Here is a 21,128-nt window from a genome sequence, read left to right as displayed (position 1 = left end):
GACTGCCAACCATCACTCGCATCTCCATCATTCTGAGGCCTTATCAATATCCTGCGCAAATCCATGATGCCACGACGTCAGCGCAAGGCTGCGTGGCTCCACGAGCACAATGCACCGCATTCTTCTTCTTCTATCAACACCATGAAAACGTGGGCCTTGTCTGTCTTACTGATGCTGCAAACTTGACAATCTGACTAGAACCGCTTCTGTCGCATATGCCTGGATCAACTCAATTTGTCGATGCATCTCGTTTATACCTGCGCTTTCGCACCGGCCGTGCTTGTACCTTACGGTCTGCTACCATCCTCCAAGACAACTCACCGGGGTTCCATGTCTATCGATCCGTTTGTGTATTCGAGACATGACTTTGAACAAACACTGTCTCTTTCGTAGCCACTGTCTTTCATCTTCCAGTGGCTTGCTACAAGCGCGCATGAGCATACTGACTTATTATAACTAATCCACGTCTGGCCTACCAACTTCTTCCTCCACCTTACCACAGGCTCAACATCAGCAATCTCAACTACCTGCGCACGCGTAGCATGGCAAGATACACGGTCAACGTCGCAGCTGGAGGGCGTAGAGCGAGCTTACTCGTTGTACTTTCCCCATCTCAGCTCTGCTCAGCCTTACACGATGGCATCAGATCACGGTTACCAACCTTAGCGGACAAATTGGGAATCACCGACACGAAAGAGCCCCGAATTACTCTGCATCTCAAAGGAGAAGATGGGCCAATGCTGGATATCGAAGACCTTTTGTCTGACGTCTTACCCAACCCCGAAGAGATTGTATACGCAATCATCGATGTAAGTCGACGGCAAGTTCATTTTGTTTCAATTGCCAGGAACTCTAAATATGCGGAAGACGCTAACTCACTCTAGACTCACGATAAGAAGCCCGCTTCATCGCTTCCATCGGAGCTGGCCACGTCTGGCGAAAAAGACAGGACAATACGCGTTCGCGTCATCACCCCAGAGTTGGCTCATTCCAATTTCGAAGAGATTCCCATGGTACCCACGCATGTATCGACCACCTGCACTTTGTTGCGATTGAAGGGTATCGTTCGAGAACATCTGGGGCTCTCGACAAAGCACACTGGTTGCCCAGCTCTGGAGTGTAATTGTAGACTCGCTCAGTCGATCGACGAAAGCGCTGTCCCCAACGTCAACGGAACTGGGGATTACGATGCTCTTCGTACAGCCATCGTAGTCCATTCCAACAACATCGTCGTCGCTATCCCAGTAAAGGATATGAAACTCAGCACCATTCAGCAAGCGACGAACTCGTACATGATAGACACCCTGCACCAAGATCTCACCGGAAAGGTCATCAACACTGTCGGTGGCATCGTGGACGCGAGCGATCAATCTGACGGGGATAAAAACTATCTCAAAGCTCCAGTGATGGCTATCTGCTCGTGGCGATGCCGTTCGCGCAGTACCCTTGAACACGCTGAAGACGAGGTTACTCAACGAACCCTAGTTCTCGACGTGCACACATCCGAATGCCCTATAAACATCACCGCACATAACGCTGAACTCACCATCGAAGCCGCTGGACTGGAAGATTGCGCTATCAACGGTGTGCTCAATATTTACGCCGTGCAGCGATGGACGCTGGGTCGGAATGAGAGCCTCGGTCGAGGTAAGGCCGCTATCTTCAAGAAGTCAGAGGCCTGGAAACACCGCATCGGTCTGACCGAGCGCGGACTTGCCAGTCTTCTGTCGACATTGCGTATATTCACCGAACTCGTTGGAGGCATGGAGTTGAGAAGAGAGGATGCAGTTCTGAGGGTAGTCCACCTCCTGACACAGTTTCCTCCTGCTGTTCGAGCTGTACGCATCCTAACGCGCGGCGAGACCCCCAAATTTCCAGAACGTGCCGCGTTGACACAGTGCCTATACGAGATCCTGAAGAAGGTCGTCCCACTGCTAACGGTCCGTTCTGACACCAAGCGATTCTTCGAAGGATCTCGTCTTTTGTTCGGTCTCATACTGGAGAAAGCGAAACAGCTGAAGATCACCAAGCAAGATTCTAGGCTACCTTACGTTGGCATGAAAGTTTACGACCTGCGAAACTTCATTACCTCGCAACCCGTCTTATCGGAGGCTGTGCAGACTACCAACGGTCTCGCCAGTGCTGGTTTCTACGAAGCATTCAAGGAACAAGGACTTCTTAGATGGACGAATGAGAACGCCTCAAAGAAGGTACTGGCACCCGATCCGGTTTGGGACCGGATTGCTAAACTGTCAGGCGGTACCAGGGTACAAGTCTTAGTGTTCAACCTCGATGCCATCAGGACCAACACTCGCTATATGGACGGCGGCGACATCGGTAAAGTCATCTCACCTGCAGAGTGGACAGATCTCACATATCTGGCCAATCTCTGTAGTCGCAACGGACTGAGCGTCGCACCCCCGGCAAGTCTAGCTTCCGTTTCGGCTCCTGTCTTGACCCTGGATAGAGATGGCTTCCTTGCTGCATATTTGGGTCGTGCGGGCTGCGCAGAGGCTGGTAAAGACATGCTCATCGCCCGGCCATCAAGCGCACACGAAGAAGAGGTAGTGGATGTTTCGATCATCACTCGGTTGTTAGAGCCAATCCTTGCCCAACGTAAGGCTGATGGAACACTCGTCTTTGAGGCGTACGGCGATCACCATCGCAAGCTGACGGACCCGGAAGAGCTGACGATGATATGCGTGGACCTCAGCTACAGTATGAATGACCGTTGTGGCTTCATCGACATACAACGCAGTGAAGACGCCGACGAGGAGACCCAGCGACAGATACAGTCTGCTGAGCACGCGGCTCAAACTCTGCTTCCGGAGAACCCTGCTTTCTTTCTGGCCGGTCCCGATGAACTGAAAGAGTATCTGAGGTCCCACGAGTCGTACGATGACTTCCTTGCCATCATTGGCACGGGTACAGACGATTACCATCGCCGTCAGAACGCCGAGAAGGTGCTGGACGTCCTTACGCAACTCCACGATCAACAAATCCATGCTGAACGGGAAAATTTGGAGAAGCTTAGAGAACAAGCCAGCCGATCTTCCTTCCGCAGCCAGTCAACATTGATTGATCGCGACATAAACGTTCTCAATAACCGGTCTCTCCGTCTGAAGAAGTACAGAAGCCTACTTTGTGCCTGGCTGATGACTTGTGTGGGTAATGCATCTGTATCGGATCCGTTGTTGTGGAAGCCAGGCGAGGAAGTTCCAAAGATCTACCAAGATCTCCCTAGGAAAGTTACGACTTGTCCCAAGTTTGAGATACCGCGAGAGTATTGCTGCCCGATTAGCAACGATATAATGCAGGATCCCGTGACTACCGTGGACAACTTCACTTACGAGCGCGGAGAAATCGAACGATGGCTTCGTACTAATGAGCGTTCGCCATTCACCAACCTGGTTCTTCCCAGCAACGACCTGCGACCCAACGTGGAACTACAGGAACGAATCGTCGCGTATCTAAATGGCTCAGATATTCTGTCTAAGTACGCTATACATGGCGCGAGAGCAAGTGCCCCATCGCAGACACTTCGCGTTACTCTCAGATCACCTTTGGAGACACGCTCGATGGATGTACCACGCGATCTGAAATCTGTAGAATTGTGGGAAATTGCATTCCGGCTAACCAAAGGCCGATATGCAAGCTACGAGCTACGACATCAAAATGCTCAAGTTCCGACCACCGAAGAACCCGTCGCGGCTATGATCGACACTGCGCATGAGGTCTTCGTTACGCCAACAGCCCCGATGTCTTCGACCAAGGAAAGAGACGTGGAGGAACTGTGCCTTGTCAAGATCTACCGCGGTGGTCTTCATGAAAGCCCTGTAGTATCTTATTGGGTGCCAAAAATGACTACGCAATCTCTAGCATCAACGGTATTCCGATATTATCGCCAGAGGTTCACGGAGCGGTCGACATCTCTCGTTGAAGAGCCTTTTGTCTTCTGGACCAGAATGCAGGAAGCTGGTGATTGTTGGTACAACGGTATCCCTGTTCACGAACATTGGACACCGATTTCATCGTATTTCAATACCCGAGACTCGAGAGGTAGAGTGTCTCACGAGAGCTGCTTGTCACTATCCCCACAAGAAGACACTCGTGATAGAAACGAATTAGAACGTCCGCATGTGTTCAAACTATGCCTGAAGGATGCTTCAAGCGCGCCCAGCAAGCGCGTTAGGCTCAGCCGTCTTGATGTTCTGAAACAGATGTTCGATGCCTACATCAATCGACTACTTGCATACAACTACCAGACACGCATCGGCCTGGTCACTTTCAGCACCACGCCTTCTTTGCTACAACCTATCACCCATTCTGTTGAGAGTTTCCGTCATAAGCTCAACGACATGCGGGCTACTGGTGATACGGCCGTCTGGGACAGTATTTTACTTGCGCAAGATCAACTCCAAGAGTACGCGAAACAGTACCCGAATGCGAGATTGAGAATCGTTGTCATCTCTGATGGCGAAGACAACAAATCCAACAACCGGGCTCATGAACTGCCTTCGGGCCTTTTCCGAAAAGGTATCGTCGTGGACTCTTTCTGCTTGGGCACCGATGCCGATCACACTGATCTCAAGACAATATCCTACTTGACCGGCGGCTACGCGTTCCAACCAGAGAGTCTTGAAGACGCTGTGGCGATCTGTGAAATGGAGCCTGTCCTTTCCCTCTTGGAGCGTCCAGACAAGTCGCCGGCGAGGTCTGTGCGTCATACTTCGTTTATGGCGAACCCAAGCACTTACCAATTCCGTCTTGCCCAAGACATGGGTAAAGTCGAAAAGGTTAGTCGCGACGAATTTCCAGACCGTAAGCAACACCCGCAGCTCACTGAATCTTTTGTCGAGCTTGGCCACTTCAGCAGGAGCGCTTCAGTCACTCGTACCGACAACAATGTGCGCCTGAGCAGGATTCACAACGAAATTCGCAACTCAGGCGCAAAGCCGCACCCGCACTACGACGTCTACGTGTGCGAGTCGAACATGGGGCTCTGGAAGATTGCTATGCAAGGTAAGGCACGCGCTGGCGTCCTGTTCGAGAAGATGCTAATTATCAATAGGGCCACCTGATAGTACCTATGCTGGTGGAACTTTTCTTCTCTACCTGGAGATGGGCAACAACTATCCGAGGTCGCCGCCAGAAGCACGCTTCATCACACCCATCTACCACCCAAACATCAACCGTCATGGACGCATCTGTCATTCGATCTTGGACCGCAATTGGACGCTGGATACTTCTACCAAGGATGTTATCGATACCATCTACTCACTACTGCTCGTGCCTGAGTTCAGCGATCCTATCAATGCCGTCGTCACGCTCGACTACCATTGGGATGAGATTCAGTTCAAAGAAGAAGCGCAGAAGCATCTCGAGGAGCACGCAAGCATGACTAGGGAGGATTATCGTGACGAGATCGTGGGTGTTAGGTTTTAGGTGAAGGAGACATGAGAGGAGTAGTGGAGATCCTGAGAAGAAAGGGAGATTGAAGATTGTTGAAACGCAAATTGTAGCTGAGAATTGATACTGTGTAACTGTGAACCCAAGGATGAAGCTGTTTCGTCGTTCATTCATGTGTGTTGATGGCCGTGGCATGTAGTGAGTATCTAGAACACACGTGAACATATTGGCAAGACAGGACGTACCAGTGCGAAAGTGATGTTGAGGAAGAAAGCTCAAGGAACGCATGGTGGGTGCTCATGTTCCACTTGCGTAGCCGACATAGCACCCAGCCACCGGCTTCCATTCTCTTTCCAACTCCGCATATACTGGCTCATCGTTCAAGCTTCTATGTTGGTCATCGCATGAAGTTGAAAGCTGACACTTTAGCAATCCAATCTCGTCGCTTTATTGGGTATGCAGCACGATATGCAGCGTTATAACCGTGCGAATCAGCATTGATCTTCTCGCTCAGCCACTGTCGCTAGGACAGCGGAAGCTAGGGAATATATGCACCATATGTTACGCGAACGAATCTTTGTGCACGACCTTGTTCGAAAGAGGAGGCAGACTCTTCGTAGGCCTTCATCGACCCGGGTGAGCTGATCGCCTTGCATTGATTGCGCTCTGTGCCTGCATATCCGGCGATATTGGCATGTCAACAACCATCGGTCAACGTGAATAGGAAGAGAGATAATACTTGAGCTTGGATTTAGCCATTGTCACGAACTGAATACCTTTTGGCTCAATCCCACTTTCGCATCGTCCATCATGGCTTCCCTTCGCTCAATCATCGCGGCTATAGCTCTTTGTGCGACAGCGGCGGCCGCAACGTCAATCGACAACAAGACCTATGAGTACATCGTCGTAGGCTCTGGACCTGGCGGCGGACCGCTTGCATCCAATCTCGCTAGAGCCGGCCACTCCGTGTTACTTCTTGAAGCCGGAGATGACCAGACGGAGAACCTTAATGTTTCGAATTGGCTGAACTTCAACCTAGCTGGCAACGATCCCGCTACAGTAAGTCGAGACGACATCGTGAAAGATACACGACTAAGAGCATGCATAGCGCTGGGACTTCTTCGTGAAGCATTCCGATGACGAGGCCAGGGAAGCGAGGTATCTGCATCGAACGTGGCGTAAGCCTGATGGAGGGTTTTACGTCGGCATCGAGCCGCCTCAGGGCTCCGAAGCTCTTGGAATCGTAAGCATGGGCCCATTCAATATACCAGAGCAGGTACTGATTATAATTCGAGTACTATCCGCGCGCGGGCACTTTGGGTGGTTGTGCGATGCACAACGGCTGCTTGACCATGAACCCCAACGATGCAGACTGGGACGAGATCGCGCAAATGACCGGAGACGATTCATGGTCGCATGAGAATATGAGGAAGTATCTTATCAAACTCGAGAAGGTGCACTACAACAGCACATACGAGCATGGTCACGACGGCTGGCTCGACATGACCATGCTAGACCCAGGCTACACTACCAGTGCGGATGCCAAACAGCTCAGTGAACTCGCTGCAGAGGCCGCCGGCTACCCGTCCTCTTCCGCTTCGACGTTGCTCCAGCGAGATATGAATGGTGCGCAGCCAGATCGCGACCAGCTCGTTGGACCTTTCGGCGGTGTCAGCCACATCAACCCCAATGGACGTCGGTCGTCTCCGGGGTACTACGCCAGAGACACTGCTGCTTCTGGCAAATATCCGCTGACTATCTCACTGGATACACTTGCCACGAAGATAATTTTCGACAAGGTCTCTCCGGGACCACCCAGAGCAGTCGGTATCGAGTACCTGCAAGGTAAGAGCTTGTACAGTGCTGATCCTCGTTCCAATGCCGATTCCAAAGGCGTCGCTGGGAAAGTCTTCGCGTCCAAAGAGGTCATTGTTTCTGGTGGCGCATTCAATTCACCGCAACTGCTTATGCTTTCTGGGATTGGCCCGCTCGATCAACTCACGAAGTTCAATATCTCGCCCGTGGTAGAGCTGCCGGGTGTGGGTAGGCAGATGGCCGACAACTATGAGGCTGGTATCTTGTCACTCGGTAAGCGTGCCGTTACTGGTATGTCGGAGATCTTCCCCAATTTCTGGAAGACGTCAACTTCGCAACTGGGCATTCGCGACATTTACATGTGGTGTGGGTCATTCGCATTCGAGGGTTTCTGGCCAGGGTAAGCATCCACATCCTTCTCTGAGGATGCACTAATGATATCGATAGCTTTCCCAATCGACCCCCGTACTTCAATGAGACCTATGGCCCGTCACAATACGAATGCGCAATGGTCCACATGAATCCGCGTTCGCAAGCTGGCACGGTCGAACTTCGATCCGCTAATCCGCGCGACATGCCAGCCATCAACCTCAACTTCTTCAAAGACGGTGCAGAGGAAGATCTCCAAGCCATCTACGAAGGTGTCGAGTGGGTACGTTCCTGGCTGTCAAAAGTGGACCCGTCTGCACCTGATTCGCTGGCACCCTTCGAAGAGCTCCACCCCTGCAAGGGTACCATTGGGAAGCAGAATTGTACTGTTGAGAGCCAAAAGACATTCATCAAGGAGCAGGCGTATAGTCATCACGCGAGTAGCAGCTGTAGAATCGGTGCCGATGGAGACAAGTTCGCGGTACTAGATAGTAAGTTTCGAGTGAGAGGAACGATGGGTCTACGAGTCGTGGATGCGAGCGCCTTTCCGAAGGTGCCTGGGGGGTTTCCTATATTGCCTACTATGATGATTAGCGAGAAGGCTACCGAGGATATACTCTCTGGTTTGTAAGGTCGCGTACATACTTAACTCGCCTGCGCATTCAAGACAACCAGTAAATTGTTCGCGGACGAGTTCGAATTTACATGCTTTGCTTTGGGGCTGCTCGTCAGTAGAAAGTCTGCGGGCAGCATAGATAGCAATGGTCAGTCTGCTCAGCTGCGACCCCATGTAGTGCCTAAGTCTAGAGATCGCGATCTCGGAGTTCGCAGCCCGCACAGTCGGACCTTCTTGTCCGACCCAGCATGCGACCGCCGTACTTGCCCATCCAGCGTCCTGTCGCGTGGACCTACTGCATCGGGATTTCGCGAAGACACTTACATTTTCAATGAATAGACGATGGAAGAACAGTGCAGCGTCCAGAGATGGTAGCTGTCATACACGCGGTGCATCGTGCCCAGAGGACAAGGTGCGTGGAGAAGTGGGGCAGGCTAACCAAGGAAGGCGCGACAGTCCCGCGGCCTCTTCTTATCGTGTTGATAACAACGTTCAAGACTGAGTTGACAGATGGGAATGATACAATGCGTTAATGACTTGACCGATTCGCCAATAGGCCGTGATTCGATTCGAAGGAAGATATCTGAGATCGCGCTGCGATGCCGTTAGACCGTTGATCTGCCTCCAGTATATAAGACCCCGCTGGACCCTGACAGCTTGGAGTGATCAACCTTATCCGACCACCCTCACAACCTATTCATACTATGGCGCTCGACCGATTGAAGCAAGCAGCCTCGCATATTACGGGAATTGGAGAGCCTCCACACCCATTTGATCCTTTGAGCGAATCAGAGATTGAACGCGCAGTCGCTATCATCCGAAAAGAGCACAGCGATGTGTTTTTCAACGCCATCACCTTGTTGGAGCCGCGTAAAGCGGAGATGATGAGCTGGCTGAAAGATCCCGAGCATACACCAAGACCACATCGAGTTGCTGATGTAGTTTGCATCGGCCGAGGCAGCAAAGTGTACGATGGACATGCAGATTTGACCGAAGGCAAGATCATTAGCTGGGCGCTGACTGATGATGTTCAGCCACTTGTACGTTAGAGAGTGTGTGAGTGCGGATTTGGCCCTGCTGATTTGGATCTAGATTACAATGGAAGACCTGCAGATTGTTGAGACGATTGTGCGGAAAGATCCAAAGGTCATTGAACAATGCGGCCTGATCGGCATTCCACCAGAGGACATGCATAAAGTGTACTGCGATCCCTGGACAATTGGTTACGATGAGCGATTCGGCACCAAAGTTCGTCTTCAGCAGGCGCTCATGTACTATCGCCCACATCCCGATGACTGTCAATACACGTACCCATTGGACTTCTGCCCAATCTACAACTCCGACACCCAGGAGATCATTCACATTGACGTCCCACCAGTTCGTCGACCGCTGAATCAGGCCCCGCCAAACAACTATCACGCAGCTGCTATCGAGGCTGAAGGTGGTTTCAAGACAGATTTGAAGCCCATCAACATCACGCAGCCGGAAGGCGTCTCATTCAAGTTAGACGGACGATACATCAGCTGGGCGAACTGGAAGTTTCACATCGGCTTCAACTACCGTGAAGGCCTCGTTCTGTCCAACATCACATTTGACGACAAGGGCACCGTTCGCGACACCTTCTGGCGCCTATCGCTCGCAGAGATGGTCGTGCCTTACGGCAACCCAGAACACCCACATCAGCGCAAGCACGCTTTCGATCTGGGAGAATACGGCGGAGGCTACATGACCAACTCACTTAGCCTGGGCTGTGACTGCAAGGGTGCGATTCACTACATGGACGCTGCTTTTGTCAACCGCGCCGGCCAGGCTACAACGATCAAGAATGCTATCTGCGTTCACGAGGAAGATGCTGGTATCCTGTTTAAGCACACGGATTTCCGCGATGACAGTGTTACGGTTACTCGTGCTCGCAAACTTATCATCTCGCAAATCTTCACAGCTGCAAACTACGAGTACTGCGTATACTGGATATTCCACCTTGACGGAACCATCCAGCTGGAGATCAAACTCACTGGAATCTTGAACACCTACGCGATGCTCCCAGGTGAAGACCTCAAGGGCTGGGGAACCGAGGTGTACCCCGGAGTGAACGCGCACAACCACCAGCATCTCTTCTGCATGCGCATTGATCCAAACATTGACGGACCGGAGAACACCGTCTTCATGGTCGACGCGATGCGTGGAGAAGGCGAAGTTGGCAGCGCAGAGAACAAGTACGGCAACGCTTTCTACGCGAAGAAGACGAAGCTCAGCACCCCTGAGCAGGCGGCAACTGACTACAATGGCGGAACGAGTAGGACGTGGGAGATGGCCAATACGAACAAGCTCAACCCATACAGTAAGAAGCCAGCTTCCTACAAGCTGGTCAGCAGAGAAGTGCCTGATCTGCTACCCAAGCCTGGAAGTTTGGTATGGAAGCGCGCCGGTTTCGCGAGACATGCGGTACATGTCACGAAGTGTAAGTATCTCCAGAGAACTAAGTGCGGAGTCCTCAGCTGACCTACCATAGACGACGACACACAACTCCACCCAGCAGGCCGTCACGTCCCCCAGACATCTGGCGAGCCATCCCAAGGCATACCCGCCTGGATCGAAGCCAACCCCAACGAGAACCTCGACAACACCGATGTCGTACTGTGGCACACATTCGGAATCACGCATTTCCCATCACCGGAAGACTTTCCGATTATGCCCGCTGAGCCCATGACGCTGTTATTGCGACCACGCAACTTCTTCACACGCAATCCTTGTATGGACATTCCGCCCAGCTATTGCAGCGTTCCGAGCGGTGTTAAGCAGGGAAGTACGCTTGTGGATAAGTTGAGTCGTATGGCGTTTGGTGAGGAGAAGAAGCCTGAGAGTGCGGCGTCGGCGACTTGTTGCTCGGACCAGAAGTTTGGCGCGGGCGTATAAAAGAGGTGCGGCATGTATGTTTAGTGTGTCTATAATAGACTTCCCTTTAGTGAAGCGATCATCGCAGCTGCCTTCGTGAAGTGCGAGTGTATCGGCCACGTGCGGTGACGTAGTCCCACGCGAGCTGTTCGCGGGTAGTAGCTCCGCAGGTGGGCCCAAGCTTCCACCGAGTCCGCATCCGACATCTTCTCCCCTCCACGATCATCGGCGCAGATTCCAGTCACGCACAGCAGCAGCCATGATATAGCACCGATATCGCAACGTTCTCAGCACCATCTTCATCCCACCGAGCCTGAGGATGTTCCTGCCGATTTGGACGACCCACCATCCGAACCCGCAATGCCCCGCGCATTCCCACCCGTAGAGCAAAATGATAAAACCAAACGAGCAAACGTGCCCCGGAGCGCCTTATCAGCCTCTCTGGTTGAGAGTGTAGCCGGGTTCAGCGCTGGCGTTGTCTCTTGTCTCGCTGCCCATCCACTCGATCTGCTGAAGAACCGCCTGCAACTCAACACCACCAGTCGATCGCGACCTGGCGACTCCTACCGAATTCTGCGGAACGTCATCAGAGATGAAGGAGGCGTACGCGCACTATACAGGGGACTATGGCCGAACCTTCTCGGTAACAGTCTGGGTTGGGGTCTATACTTCCTGTTCTATGGAAACCTGAAAGAATTGTTCCAAAGTAGGAGGCAGAAGGGCGAGCACCTGGGAAGTGCCGAGTTCTTCTCTGCGAGTATCATCGCTGGTATGTTCGGAGATATAAAACTCACATGGGCATCGCTAACCATTTGCTAGGTCTCCTCACCGGTGCCTGCACCAACCCAATCTGGGTCGTGAAAACGCGCATGCTCGAGCGCGGCGCAAACCACCCTGCCGCATACAAGTCCATGAAGATTGGCCTCCAACACGTATACGAAACCCGAGGATTGAAGGGCCTTTGGGCAGGCTTCCTGCCTTCGTCACTGGGTGTGCTGCACGGCGCTGTACAGTTCAGCATATACGAGAATATGAAGAAGAGAAGGGGGACGCATATCGGCGGGCAAGACAAGCTGAGCAATTGGGAATATGTGTACATGAGCGGTGGAAGCAAGCTACTTGCCGGAGCAATCACGTACCCGTACCAACCTATACGGGCGCGGTTGCAGCAATACAACGCTGCACAGCAGTACAACGGCCTGCTAGATGTGCTCAGGAAGACGTACCAGAACGAAGGGTTCCTGGCGTTTTACAAGGGGTAAGAAAGCCCGTGTACTCTAAGCACCAGTGGAAAGCAAAGCTAACCTTCACAGTGTCATCCCCAACACGCTCCGGGTTATCCCGACCACTGTTGTTACGTTCCTGGTATACGAGAACACGAAACTATATCTGCCGAAGATGTTTGCGGATGACGAGCAACTAAGTCACGATGAAGATTAGAGCCGAGAATATACCCAGGCAGCTACCATACCGACACGCACTTTACTACACGATACATACCCATAGGAAAACGGACGTAGACGAATCAAATCACACTGTTAACGACTTCCATGCGAGATATATGAAGAATCACCTCAACATACTCCGAAGTGAAGGCAGCCACTGTTCAGACGAATAAGTTGCGGCCGGTGAAACATCAGTTGTCCGTCCTTCTGCAATACGAATGATCGAGATCAGCGTTTCGACAAATGCTGCTCGGTGCTCGGACGAGACTATGATCGGGCAGCTGTGGATTGACATTGCGCAGGAATTGGGTTGCACCATGGTAGCAGTCCCTATCATCAGGAGCCACTCACCTGCAGCCTCTGGAGTGAATCCGTGTGAAGTTGCCACTTTCCACAGTCTACCTGGCTTGGTATGAGCGATTCAATCAGTCCCTCCTAGACTGCATCCGATCAATCGCTCTTCCACGTTAGTCACAACCATCAGCAAAGATTACTACAACGTAGTGAATTCAATCACTTGACATCGAGTAAACAGTTACCAGTGCTTCACCGCGAGTGCTGTAAGCAAAATTCAACCAGCACGCAGCCTCAACCAGTCTACACTGTTTCCGCATCGAAGCTCTCCGCAACCACGAACAGCGATGGCCTCATCAGACAAGCTTCAACGTAAGCCCTCAATACTCAGGATGGGCAGGAAGTCTAGGCCGGACCGTCTTACACCATCTACTAACATGCGGCCTTCGACTCCAACGTCATCCGGATCTCCTGTCTCTCAACCTGAGCGGCGTCAGAATGGCTTTCGAAGATTCTTCGGCAGATCTCGCGAGCCAGAAGTACAGAATCCAGTGCTCACGCCACCGTCGTCATCACCGGTACCAGCAGCGTCACCACTCATCATCTCGAGGTTCGCCAAAGCATTTGTAGACGCCCTAAACGTCACGCAGCTCTCCAATTTCCTCATCTGGATACTATACTACGAGGTCGTTGAGCTGCCGGAATCCCCAGAGGCTTGGTATGCACAAATCGACAATATGGACACGCGTGGGTGGGTTGCGCTGGGAGAGTTCCTGGCAAAGACACAAGAGGCGGGTGATGGATATGGCTTCGATCTGATTGTGTTGGACTCCATCTGTGATCGCATTCGGTTATCGCGCCCGATAGTCCACACGTTGTTGATTCGCTTCGCCGATCCGGAGAAGATGAAACACAGTATTCTGGCTGCAGAAGAAGGTACATCATCTAAGAATGACGCTACGACGATGAAAGCCCTCGAGACCGCACAGTCGAAGTTGGAAGACTTGCACAAGTTGGCAAACCATCTGAAGCCACAAAAAGGGTCACAGTACGAATCGTGGCAGACGATCGTTCAAGAACGCTTGCGTGCGTTTCTGGACATGGTAGTCGGCCCCCGTATCGCTCATATGCGTACAGGCAAACCGCTTACGACTGTTGCAACATCAGAGCAACTCCCGAAGGAAGTTGCAGAAGGCATCAGGATGAACTATCTCTACGAAGCCATGCAACAGGAGCGTCATGTACCATTGGAGCGTTATGGTATTCGTCAAGGTTATAACAAACACGAACACCAGACTCTGCAATCGTCTTCATCTCCAATGAACGACAACGAGGTCGAGCGATCGCGTAATCATGCGATTGCGCTCATGGCCGAGAACCGTGAACTGCGTTCTGACATCGCTGTCCTGCTGCAGGACAAGGAGAGACTGATCAAAGCGAACGAGAAGCTAGCACAAAAGGCTTCTAAACTCGGTCGCCTACAACCTGCGGGTTACATCCGTTCGCCGCCCTACGATGACTGGCCCGAAGACATATTAGGCAAGAAGAAGGTGGACGGCGAACAAGTAGTGGCTACTCAAGCTCCACTGCGCCCAACCCGCCCCCGTTCCGTTTCCACCGGCGACATCGAAGCCCTCGCTGCAGCCCTCGAACAGGGACTCAACATCAGCACGCATCATCGCCAAAGCTCCGAGATCCTAGCTCAAAAATACGACGACGTGTTCTCCAGCTTACACTCTTCTCCCTTACCGACCCTCCGGCTCTCGGCACTCCCAGCACCATTGACGCCTTCGCCTTCATCAGTAAACGGTAGTGCGACGCGGCCGATGACACTAGGGGATGCGCCGAGGAGTGGTAGGCGTAGTGGTATGATATTCGATGGAGATAAAATGGGTCATTTGGCTGGAGGTGGGACACCAACGGCAGAGGATAGTGATGGGGATGAGGATGAGGATGGAGGGAGGAGTGGTGGGTATGTACCTGTCACGCCGACGCCGCAGGGGAGGAAGAGGTTTGATCTGTTGGAGTAGGGTGAGATGTGGAGAGGATATGGGGGATGTGAGTGCTGGAGTGAGCGGATCTACCTGGATTTAGAGAGTGTACAGTATGTATTCAGAAGGAAGGCGGAAGCTTGGATGACCAGAGGTACACATTGTAGTCATTGCATTGAGTATACTTGCGTAGCATAGAAGCTAACGCGCGCCCGATGATTTCGATTCGACTTTTCTGACTGACTGCTAGTCTCAGCGCGTCCGCGTCGACAGCGAAGCACAGGCATGCAAGAGCGCAAACATGTTCAGGTCGTTAGAGAAGCCCACAGAGCGTCCAAAGCGTCGGATCCAGATGTGCTCAATGACCAGCAGAAGCCCTGAAGATACCAAACCCTCTAGACCTCCTCCTCAATCTCGTCAATGACCTCTTGACCAGCCTCTAGGTCCTCCTCAACAAGACCCTGAATACCCTCCTCCTCCTCAAAGACTGGCTCAGGCTTGATCTTGGGAGCAGCCGGAGCCTTCTTCTTGGTGACGCGACCGGTCTTGACAGCTGTACATTTAGTCAGTACGTCCATCTTATCTTATCACTCAGTGGCGCAAAACACTTACCACCCTTGACCGGACTAGCACTGCCCTTCTTCGCGCGCGGCTTCGCGACGCTCTTGGGAGTATCTTCACGGTCGGCGGACTCGTCCTTGAGCGCGGTAGCTGCTTTCTTGAACTTGCGCATCCGGTTCTCAAGTGCGTCGTAGGTCATTTCGCCGCCGTAGAGAGTGGCGATTGAGCGGATGTTTACCTGGAGGGAGCGGGTGGTTAGTATGGTATGGGTGGTTGGGAGGGATTGTAGTGTGAGGATGGATGTACTTTGTTATCGAAGCTTGCGAGGGTTGCGATGAACAGGCGCTCGAGTACCTCTGGGTTGGTCCAGGTGATCGGCATTGTGGTGGATGACGAAACTGGTGAGTGTTAGTAGGGCTGGATGGCGTGTGATGCTGCAGGCGCCGGAGATGATCATAGTAGCGATCACGTCCAGCGATGGCGGGAGGGAAACGCAGAGGGCGAGTCCGTGAGCGGCTGTCTTGAGCTGTTGCGACCACTCTCTAAGGCGCGAGCCCGCTCACGTGGGGAAATGTTGGGCAGCTGGAGAACTTACTTGTTGGAGATGGGTGGTCAAGCTGTTGGTAAGTATCAGAGGATCAATGACAGACGTCGCTGATGTCGAAATTGTTGTTAGGGTGGTAGAGTGTGTGTGAGCAGAGTTCAGGTGGCAGAAGGTTCATGATATACGGCGGGAAAAGTGAAGGTGACGGTAAGATACGGAAGGGCGCAGTCTTGCCCGCTACTCTTCTCCGCCTTCACACCGCTCGCGTATCTCCCACGTGCGTGACGTGGTGAAGGCACGTAAATTTGTCGAGATACGACAGGACCGATGCGGAAGGCAGGCTATGGGATTACAGATCAAAGTGACGAGGGGAATATCATGGGTGTATTGGCAGGTACCGTGCTCGAGCAGATAGGCCCTATATCCAGTACTTCCACATGTCGCGAGACGTTGACCAGTCCTCTCCGGTCAAACGAAAACCCTGGGTATCGAAACTACATCAAGCCTTGACCTTAGTTGCCTTTGCATCCTCGCGCGCTTTTTTGTCCTTTTTCCCTTCAGCTTTATGCCGCTTGGCCTCCTCTCTTGGGTCAATAACCAACAACTCCTCTTCGTTTTTCCGCTTCCACTCCAAGTCTTTCCCTAACCTGTCTTTTGCAAAACTGAGCGAATGCGACATCCACCCTGCATCGTCGTCTGACTCCTCCTCATCCTGCTTGTCCCAGGCTTTACAGGACTGGCATCCTACTATGAAATGTAGATCACATGCACCTTCTTCTTCTTCGTCGGCTCCGTTCGCGTCTCCGTTGCCTTGATTGCTCGGTGCTTCCTCTGGTAATGTTGGGATGGCCATCTTCGGGGCGGCAGTGGAGTCTGCTGAGTCCAGCTTTGATTTGAACCGGTTGAGAATGTCCAGCGCTGACTGCTCGTCCTTTGAATTGCCGCCTGCTCCGCGTTTCCGTCCCCGTGTTGTAGTTGACGGTACCATTGACTCCAGTAGCGACTTCTTCCTGGCTGGCCCTGTATCTTGGGCAGCTGTGTTCCGCTTCATCGATGCCTTGAGGTCGGCAATCTGCTGGTTGACGCGGTCTAACTTCGATCGCTTCTCGGACTCAGGCGAGAGTTCTCGTGGTGGGGTGCGCGCTTTGGGTTTGGGTGGTGATTTGGGAGTGGCTTTGTGCGCAGGTTTGGGCGACGGGGATCGTGGCGGCGACTTTCGCGACGGTTTGCGTATGGGTATCTCTCTCGTGTCCTCGGGTGCTTTCGAGGCAGGCTTCTCCTCCCCTGCGCTGACTAGCTTGGTGTTGAACTTGGGCTTCTTCGCGACCGGCGCCGCATCAGCCTCGGCTTCATCGCCAAAGCTGAGCACGTTCTTGCCAGCCTTCCTCTTCGCCTTCTTCGGCTTCTTGGTCTCGGACTCATTCGTCGTAGCCACCTGCACCCTCTTGACCATGTCCTCGAACGGGTTTATGATGATCTCGGCGCCCGTGACCTTGGTGGGGTACATGGGCTGGTCGTCGCTGCCGTCGCGTATCTCGGCCTCGGCCATCTTCATCAGGTTGTAGATGGTGTCGCCGGCTACCCTGCCGAACATGGTGTTCTTGCCCTGCAGCTCTGGCGTGGCTGCGAGGGTGAAGAAGAACTGGCTGCCATTGTCGTCCTTCTTGCCCGTGTTGGCCATGCCCAGCAGCCCCCGTCGCGTGTACTTCAGCCGGCTGTGGAACTCGTCGGCAAAGGGCTCGCCATCGTAGCTGCTCTCTCCGCCCTGCCCCGTGCCCGTGGGGTCGCCGCCCTGCAGGATGAAGCCCTTGACCAGGCGGTGGAAGACGGTGTTGTCGTAGTAGCCATCGAGGCACAGCTGCAGGAAGTTGCGCGATGTGATGGGCGTCTGCTTGGCGAAGAGCTCGATCTCGAGATCGCCCGTGGTCGTGTGCAGGACGACTTTGGCCGTCGGGTTCGGCTCGAGGTTGTACGTCGTGGCCATGTCAGCGACGGAGTTCCGTTATCGAGGTGCGTTATCAGGGCGTTATCGCCGTGGTTGCGCGCGTGGAGGATTCGCGAAGTCGCGTCCCAACTCTATCGCGAATTTGCTGGCCAGTGAGCGCTGAGCTGCCCTGCACGGGCCTCGGCAAACGTGCCCCGACGTCATCTTGGCTGCTCACCCACCATGCACCTGCGTCTGCATACTCTCACTTAACTTTCCGCCGCCCGACACAGGACCGATGCCTTACATATAATACCGCTGTTCTCAACTCTCACCGCTTCTGGTTCCCTTCTTGTCTCCCGGGTTTGGACTCAAGTCCACTTGACAGTTGGCACCATGCTGCCCTACATCAACGCACGTACGTGTTAGCATGCTGAGCCACTACCACCAATACTGACCATGATGTAGCTTTTGAATATGTGGCTGGTGCGCTTGGGAACTCGGCTGATGAGCGTAAGATCTCGCATGGTACGTGTGGCTGATGTTCTGCTGACTCCACCCAGTCAAGCTCATTTTCTCCTTCTACCTGTCGTATCCTCTAGCTGCCGTATTGAAAAGGATTCCCGACAAGGACCCGTGGAAAAAGAATGTCTTCGTCATTACGTGAGGCTCATCAAATCTTGCTTTGGATGAATTGGTGTTAATGGCTCCAGCGTCTCCATGTTCTACCTTGTTGGCCTTTTTGACTTATGGACCGGCCTGCGAACTATCTTCATCAGTGCTGGCGGGGCCTACCTCATCTCTTCCAGAATTCATTCGCCGTACATGCCATGGATCGGATTCGTATTCCTTATGGGCCACATGTCGGTGAATCACATCTACCGACAAGCGGTGAATGACCCGTCCGTCTTTGACATCACCGGAGCTCAAATGGTCCTGGTCATGAAGCTGACTGCTTTCTGCTGGAACGTCCAGGATGGTCGCCTTCCGGACTCTGAGCTGTCCGAACAACAGCGCGCCCACGCTATCCGGACAATGCCCAGCATGATCGACTACGTCGGCTATGTCTTTTTCTTTCCTGCCCTCATGGCTGGCCCAGCCTTTGACTACGCCGATTACAGCCAGTACATCACTACCACCATGTTCACCCTCCCACCAGGCACCGATCCATCCAAGGCACCGCCAACGCGCAAGAAGCGGAAGATTCCTCGCAGCGGTATGCCTGCTGTAATCAAAGGAGTCTACGGAACTCTCTGGCTGGTCGCGTTCATCAAATTCTCCAGCTGGTACTACCCTGACTTCTACCTTGGCGACGAGTACATGCAATACAACCTTTTCCGCAGGATCTGGCAGCTCTACATGCTTGGTCTTACCACGCGTATGAAGTACTACGCAGTTTGGAGTCTGTCTGAGGGATCGTGTATCCTCTCCGGAATCGGCTACAACGGTCTTGACCCCAAGACTGGTCGAGCTAAATGGGACCGTCTCACCAACATCAAGCCACTCGAAATTGAGGCCGCGCAGAATGCTCGTGCTTACCTTGGTTTCTGGAACATCAACACCAACACTTGGCTGAAGAACTACATGTATCTTCGTGTGACACCGAAGGGACAGAAACCTGGCTTCAGGGCTACGCTAGCCACATTTGTGACTAGCGCATTCTGGCATGGATTCTACCCTGGCTATTACATGGCCTTCATTCTGGCAGCTCTTGTACAAACTGCTGCGAAGAGTAGGTCTCTGATGATGCGCTATCTGCTTTCATGCTGACATTCACCAGATGGCCGCCGATTGATCCGTCCGCTGTTCATGACGCCAGACGGGAAATCACCTCTACCTTCGAAGCGATACTACGACCTCTTCTGCGTCGTCCTTACACAGACTGTGTTTGCGTTCGTAGTCGCTCCCTTCATCCTTCTTGGCTTTTCGGATACTATCAAGATCTGGGCACGGGTTTACTTCTACACTCTCATCGGTGTGGCCGGATCATTTGCTGTCTTTTCGCGGTCGTTCCCCATCCGCAAGCAGCTCGTTCAACTTCAGACGGCTCGTGCGCCCCCAGCGGCAGCCACCACATACGATGATCCTGCCATTGAGAAGGCAGCACGGGAAGAGATTCGACGAGAAAGGCTAGCGAGGACCAACTCGTCAGACAGTGTCAAGAGTCACGCCAAGATGCCTCTCCTGGGTATTGCGGATGATCCCGAGGCGGAGATTGACGAGATCGTGGCCGAAGTCAAGGCTGAGATCGAGCAAAGGAAGAGGAGGGGCAGCGTGATGCAAGGATTTGATCTCAAGCAAGCCGTGCAGGACAAGCTGAAGCAGTTCAACAAAAAGGGGTAGAGTATGATACACTGGCGGCGATGCTCCAGTAGCAGTTGCGGGTACATCTTTGTGGTATAAGGATGGGAAACAGGCCGGCTTGGGGATCAGCCGTCCAATATAGCCTGAATACATACTCAGTAGCAAGAGTCGTTGCGGACTTGATTCCGAACCTTCCCGCCATTCACCGGATTTATCACAGGCCTTTGTGCACGTTCGTCGCTTCAGCCCAACGTCAAAATTTCGGGCAAATCATCCCGCCCAGTTCAATCGTTCAGCCCAGCGCGAGCTATCGGCGACCACACATATTCTTTGCTCGTGTCTGAGCTAGCGGGTGTCTTGCGTGCTAAATGTGGCGCAAACTCTATTGCCATGTGGTAGCTCGGTAACGCCGGCCTTTTGACACCGACGCCGCGTCACTCCAGCGCCGCCCACAAAGTTTGCGGCACCTTCTAGCTTCGGGCGTCAAGAGGCTTCTGTCACCGAAAGTTACTTTGAACTCCCGAAATCCCATGGAGAATATGATCATCGCATAGTCGCGTGGTCGCACAAGTGCATGCGATTTCATATGGCGACGCTAATGGCCTAGAACTCGAGATCCAGTGGCTGCATGATCGGACCGACGAATCGTATAATCGATCGCACATCCCGCGGGTCTGAGACTTCCTAGACGCACATCTGCACGGAGCGCCCGTCGCCTCATGTAGACGACTCAACTCCTTCCTTCAGGTCGCAACGCTGCCATGCCGCGTGGTTCATTTCCGGGGCCCAGGTACCTGGAGGGTCTATCCCAGTTCAGCCCGCTAGACGATCGTGTTCTCTCAGGCTTCTCCGTCGCTACATGAACGCTTGGCTGGAAATCGTTGCCGGACGTGCAGCTAACGGCGCCGCTTCCTTCTACAGGCTTAACGCTCGAGCAGTGCACTTGTACCCATTACTAGAC

At 53.0% G+C, this 21,128-nt stretch overlaps 8 protein-coding genes across 8 annotated transcripts; 6 read left to right on the top strand and 2 right to left on the bottom strand.

Moving 5' to 3' along the window:
* Nucleotides 1-737: 737 nt before the first annotated feature.
* J4E83_009636 (uncharacterized protein) lies at nt 738-5,445 on the top strand (the record flags this gene model as incomplete). Its single annotated transcript, XM_049336521.1, has 4 exons — nt 738-809; nt 885-1,013; nt 1,140-5,022; nt 5,072-5,445. The coding sequence occupies 4 exons, from the start codon at nt 738-740 to the stop codon at nt 5,443-5,445; spliced, it is 4,458 nt and encodes a 1,485-aa protein (XP_049184302.1).
* Nucleotides 5,446-6,219: 774 nt separating this feature from the next.
* On the top strand, nt 6,220-8,224 carry J4E83_009635 (uncharacterized protein; the record flags this gene model as incomplete). Its single annotated transcript, XM_049336520.1, has 4 exons — nt 6,220-6,468; nt 6,518-6,652; nt 6,705-7,624; nt 7,672-8,224. The coding sequence occupies 4 exons, from the start codon at nt 6,220-6,222 to the stop codon at nt 8,222-8,224; spliced, it is 1,857 nt and encodes a 618-aa protein (XP_049184301.1).
* Nucleotides 8,225-8,913: 689 nt separating this feature from the next.
* Nucleotides 8,914-11,125, top strand: J4E83_009634 (uncharacterized protein; the record flags this gene model as incomplete). Its single annotated transcript, XM_049336519.1, has 3 exons — nt 8,914-9,249; nt 9,302-10,670; nt 10,722-11,125. The coding sequence occupies 3 exons, from the start codon at nt 8,914-8,916 to the stop codon at nt 11,123-11,125; spliced, it is 2,109 nt and encodes a 702-aa protein (XP_049184300.1).
* A 339-nt stretch (nt 11,126-11,464) lies between these two features.
* Nucleotides 11,465-12,544, top strand: J4E83_009633 (uncharacterized protein; the record flags this gene model as incomplete). Its single annotated transcript, XM_049336518.1, has 3 exons — nt 11,465-11,873; nt 11,924-12,362; nt 12,418-12,544. The coding sequence occupies 3 exons, from the start codon at nt 11,465-11,467 to the stop codon at nt 12,542-12,544; spliced, it is 975 nt and encodes a 324-aa protein (XP_049184299.1).
* A 736-nt stretch (nt 12,545-13,280) lies between these two features.
* J4E83_009632 (uncharacterized protein) lies at nt 13,281-14,873 on the top strand (the record flags this gene model as incomplete). Its single annotated transcript, XM_049336517.1, has 1 exon — nt 13,281-14,873. The coding sequence occupies one exon, from the start codon at nt 13,281-13,283 to the stop codon at nt 14,871-14,873; it is 1,593 nt and encodes a 530-aa protein (XP_049184298.1).
* A 356-nt stretch (nt 14,874-15,229) lies between these two features.
* J4E83_009631 (uncharacterized protein) lies at nt 15,230-15,776 on the bottom strand (the record flags this gene model as incomplete). The annotated part of the gene is made up of 3 exons (XM_049336516.1): nt 15,230-15,387; nt 15,447-15,633; nt 15,702-15,776. The coding sequence occupies 3 exons, from the start codon at nt 15,774-15,776 to the stop codon at nt 15,230-15,232; spliced, it is 420 nt and encodes a 139-aa protein (XP_049184297.1).
* A 662-nt stretch (nt 15,777-16,438) lies between these two features.
* Nucleotides 16,439-17,923, bottom strand: J4E83_009630 (uncharacterized protein; the record flags this gene model as incomplete). The annotated part of the gene is made up of 1 exon (XM_049336515.1): nt 16,439-17,923. One exon carries the CDS (start codon nt 17,921-17,923, stop codon nt 16,439-16,441), a length of 1,485 nt encoding a protein of 494 aa, XP_049184296.1.
* A 336-nt stretch (nt 17,924-18,259) lies between these two features.
* On the top strand, nt 18,260-20,206 carry J4E83_009629 (uncharacterized protein; the record flags this gene model as incomplete). The annotated part of the gene is made up of 5 exons (XM_049336514.1): nt 18,260-18,281; nt 18,332-18,376; nt 18,427-18,526; nt 18,577-19,595; nt 19,644-20,206. 5 exons carry the CDS (start codon nt 18,260-18,262, stop codon nt 20,204-20,206), a joined length of 1,749 nt encoding a protein of 582 aa, XP_049184295.1.
* Between the last annotated feature and the right edge of the window lie 922 nt (nt 20,207-21,128).

Source organism: Alternaria metachromatica (genome assembly GCF_023757995.1).
Source record: "Alternaria metachromatica strain BMP 0045 chromosome Unknown scaffold_35, whole genome shotgun sequence".
Classification (NCBI taxonomy): domain Eukaryota; kingdom Fungi; phylum Ascomycota; class Dothideomycetes; order Pleosporales; family Pleosporaceae; genus Alternaria; species Alternaria metachromatica.
This window is presented reverse-complemented; position numbering and strand designations above follow the sequence as displayed.